This window comes from Zerene cesonia, chromosome 1 (genome assembly GCF_012273895.1).
Source record: "Zerene cesonia ecotype Mississippi chromosome 1, Zerene_cesonia_1.1, whole genome shotgun sequence".
NCBI classification, from domain to species: Eukaryota; Metazoa; Arthropoda; class Insecta; order Lepidoptera; family Pieridae; genus Zerene; species Zerene cesonia.
The window spans coordinates 5,820,801-5,823,952 of record NC_052102.1 but is presented as its reverse complement, the minus strand read 5'-3'; the positions used below and the strand labels follow the sequence as shown (position 1 = coordinate 5,823,952).

Sequence of the window (3,152 nt, the reverse complement as noted above, 5' to 3'; positions counted from 1 at the left end):
ATATATGAATTAAGGGGAGTAATGGCCGCACAGTGATTTTAAGTGCCGCCGTCTAAAGAACCTTTGTAATTATAGTTGGTCGAGGGTTCGAAGCCAAGCGAGCGTGAAAATGTTGGTTGCTATTTGTAAATAATGAATATACTATTGTAAATGTTGTTTATAAGTGGTCAGATGAAATTTAAATACATTTATTGAAATATAATTATTTAAAAACGTGGAACAGACTTAAAATGAAACAAGAGTGAGAAAGAAAATTTACAAAAAATATGTTATACCGAGGGTTCCATGAATTATTTTTTCGTGAATCTAAAAATAGACTTATTTATCCTACTTATATTATAAATGCGGAAGTTTGTAAGGATGTGTGTGTGTTTGTTGCTCTTTCACGCAAAAACTACTGAACCGATTGCAATGAAATTTGGTACTTAGGTAGCTGAATAACTGGAATAACATATAAACCTTTATATTTTTATATCCCGTAATTCCTACGGGATACGGACTTAGATATATAGACTATACGGGGGCAGCTAGTATTTAATAATTTCTAACTCACAGTAAATATTCATAATAAACCTTTCTAAAAAATAGAATTTGACAGACAAATAGACAGGCGGGCGGACAGTCAGATTTAGGTACAGGCAATGAAATAATCCAAATTTTAATGAATCAGTTAATGAAAAAATCCAGCAATAAAAGCATCTTTATATTTAACATAAACTTGCAATAATTATAAAAATTATAGATTTGGTTTAAGGTAATAACATATTTTTTACAAATATGAACCGAGTATAATTGTATAACGTTGCAGTTGCTAGGGATATTATTCAAGAGTAAATATAAGAGGTGTCATGTAATATTTATGTGTATTTTTTATTTCCAATGTTTTGGCTATTACCACACATAACATAATACTATAACTATATGAAGTTTATAACTCGGTATAAAATGTTAAACAAGAATTCAAGCAAATACATACTATGCTGGTTTTACTTCATGGCACTTTATAGTTGACTAGAAAATTGATATAATAAACGACGGATCGCTAAACAAAAGGTAATTACGGCGTTAGACGTACATTAAAGCAAACAACAATGTATCTATGTGTATTTTAATACTTACTTCATGTACGCTGTAACATAATTTGTTTGATTACATTTCATTGTTAGATAAGAGTAGGTTATTTTAAACGCAGGAGCTGGAGACACACTTCACTGGTAAACCACATTCATCACATATGGGCCTGTAGGCCTACAATATTAGGTGACTACCGACTAAAACCTAGTTCTGTGCTACATAGATTTGTAGCAACCACTTTGAGGCCAACCGCGTTGTTACGTTTGACCGCTACGGAGTTAATTATTGATATAAATCTATAAAATTCGACCGAATTCGAGACTTTACCACCATCGTTATATTCCTCTTTACAGGCTTGACTTTAAAGGTCAGTGCGTGTCATGTTATGGAGGTATATATGCGATCTTCCACCAGGTCCTTCGAGACCTAATTTTGCTGCAGCGATTACACATTCTCTTTCGGTAGAAGGAACTTCGTCAACTCGAGTCATTACAAAAGCTGTTATATCTTCACAGCACATCATGCCAATATATTGACCCTCCATTTTTATTCGAAGATCTGCGAACTTTATTAAGGGCTCTGGGTATGGGCGCACTGAAATAAAAAGTAATGACTTTCACAATCGAAAGTTTATGCCAGGTAATGTTCTACCGAATAATAAATTTTGTTTGCTAAAGTAGCTTTTTGATATGCACATTTTTGTATAATGTATCATAAGGCTACGTAGCAACCCTATTATCACATGATTTATCCAAACACAGATTACGCGTTTACATTAAATATTAATTTGTTCATAATTAACTTGTAGGTAGATATTATAAATTTTGTAAATTTATAATTTGGTACCTATTGGTATATATTATGTTTTCAATTGTAATATGTTTAATAAATTCAATGAATAATTAAGTTAAATGGACTGCCGAAGTGCAATGGAGTGGAGTGGTATGTACTTATTTTTAATAATAATTAATTTGCTCATCTTCGAGTATTTTTTGTTGCGAGAAGTAAATTGGGTTATTGTTGCCAGCTTTCTTATCAAATTCAGTAGCTTGTTTATTTCAGATATTTTGCAAATGACTAGCGACCGTCCCTGTTATGTTCATTAGCAACCATCATGAGAAAAAACCGTTTAAAAAGCGTCGGTTTATTATCATTATGAGTCAAGTCGTGGAAGTTAGGAGCGGAAATGGCGCGCGGTAAGTACTTACTGCGAATATTACCGCCGTACCTTTACTGCGAAGTTCCATCTTGATGAGTGCTCGAAAGAATTGATTGAAGGAAAACTCTTGTACAACAGATGCTAGTGTTAGTGTTCTAAGGGATCTTTCGTATTATTCAGAGAAAATGGAGCGCAAAAACTGAGAGAATTTATGTAACACTTGATACAAAATGAGTTTATTACAAATTTTTACATAAGATGTATATTTAACATTTTAATATACATCTTACTATATGACACGTGAAACATTTTAAAAGTTTTAAAATTTCCCGTCAAATTTGGTACGAAAGAGACAAAATAAAATACTATAAATAAAATTCACCTTTCTGTCGTTGTTCCATTTTCACAAGTCCTCGGAAGGCACCCGGCGTCCCTGCGTAAAGGAGTAGTACTTGAACGCCGGGCCGTGGTTCCATCAACAGGGTCGCCTTATGCCACTCAACAGTTATGTAGGGGTCTATAGCTTCCACTACTGCTCTAAATTTTCCCAACCTCTACAGAAAAAGGTGTGTAGAGAACGCGATAAGTTATTTACTTGTTCAATTATATCTGAAGATTTATTTTGAATACTTTTAAAATGAAATATAGGACAAAGTCAATTTTCTATTGTAAATAAAGCAAGATACTATAATACCTTCTTAGATAGCAAGGAAAATATAATTGGATTAATTTCTGTGTTGTCTGACCAAAAGTATATAATTTTCCATTGAGAATCGACGACTGCATAAGGATCGAATCGAGCCCCTCGTTCAAATATCTCGCAGGTGGTGATATTAAATAGGCTTACAGCCAAAACATCCCCAAACCCTGACAACGCGTGGAACAAGACTATTACAAATATACCGATTCGTGAAAACAT

General features: G+C 33.3%; 1 protein-coding gene across 1 annotated transcript; it reads right to left on the bottom strand.

Moving 5' to 3' along the window:
• Window positions 1-1,435: 1,435 nt before the first annotated feature.
• LOC119833692 lies at window positions 1,436-3,152 on the bottom strand. The gene is made up of 3 exons (XM_038357866.1): window positions 2,928-3,152; window positions 2,616-2,787; window positions 1,436-1,668 (listed from the first exon to the last, which is right to left on the bottom strand). Exons 1-3 carry the CDS (start codon window positions 3,150-3,152, stop codon window positions 1,436-1,438), a joined length of 630 nt encoding a protein of 209 aa, XP_038213794.1.

Coding starts and splice junctions, on each gene's coding strand:
- LOC119833692 (XM_038357866.1), bottom strand. CDS start 3,152: ATGTTTTCACGAATCGGTATATTTGTAATAGTCTTGTTCCACGCGTTG. Junction 2,788..2,927: donor TTTCCTTGCTATCTAAGAAG/GTATTATAGTAT, acceptor CTTTTTCTGTAG/AGGTTGGGAAAATTTAGAGC. Junction 1,669..2,615: donor AATGGAACAACGACAGAAAG/GTGAATTTTATT, acceptor TTTTTATTTCAG/TGCGCCCATACCCAGAGCCC.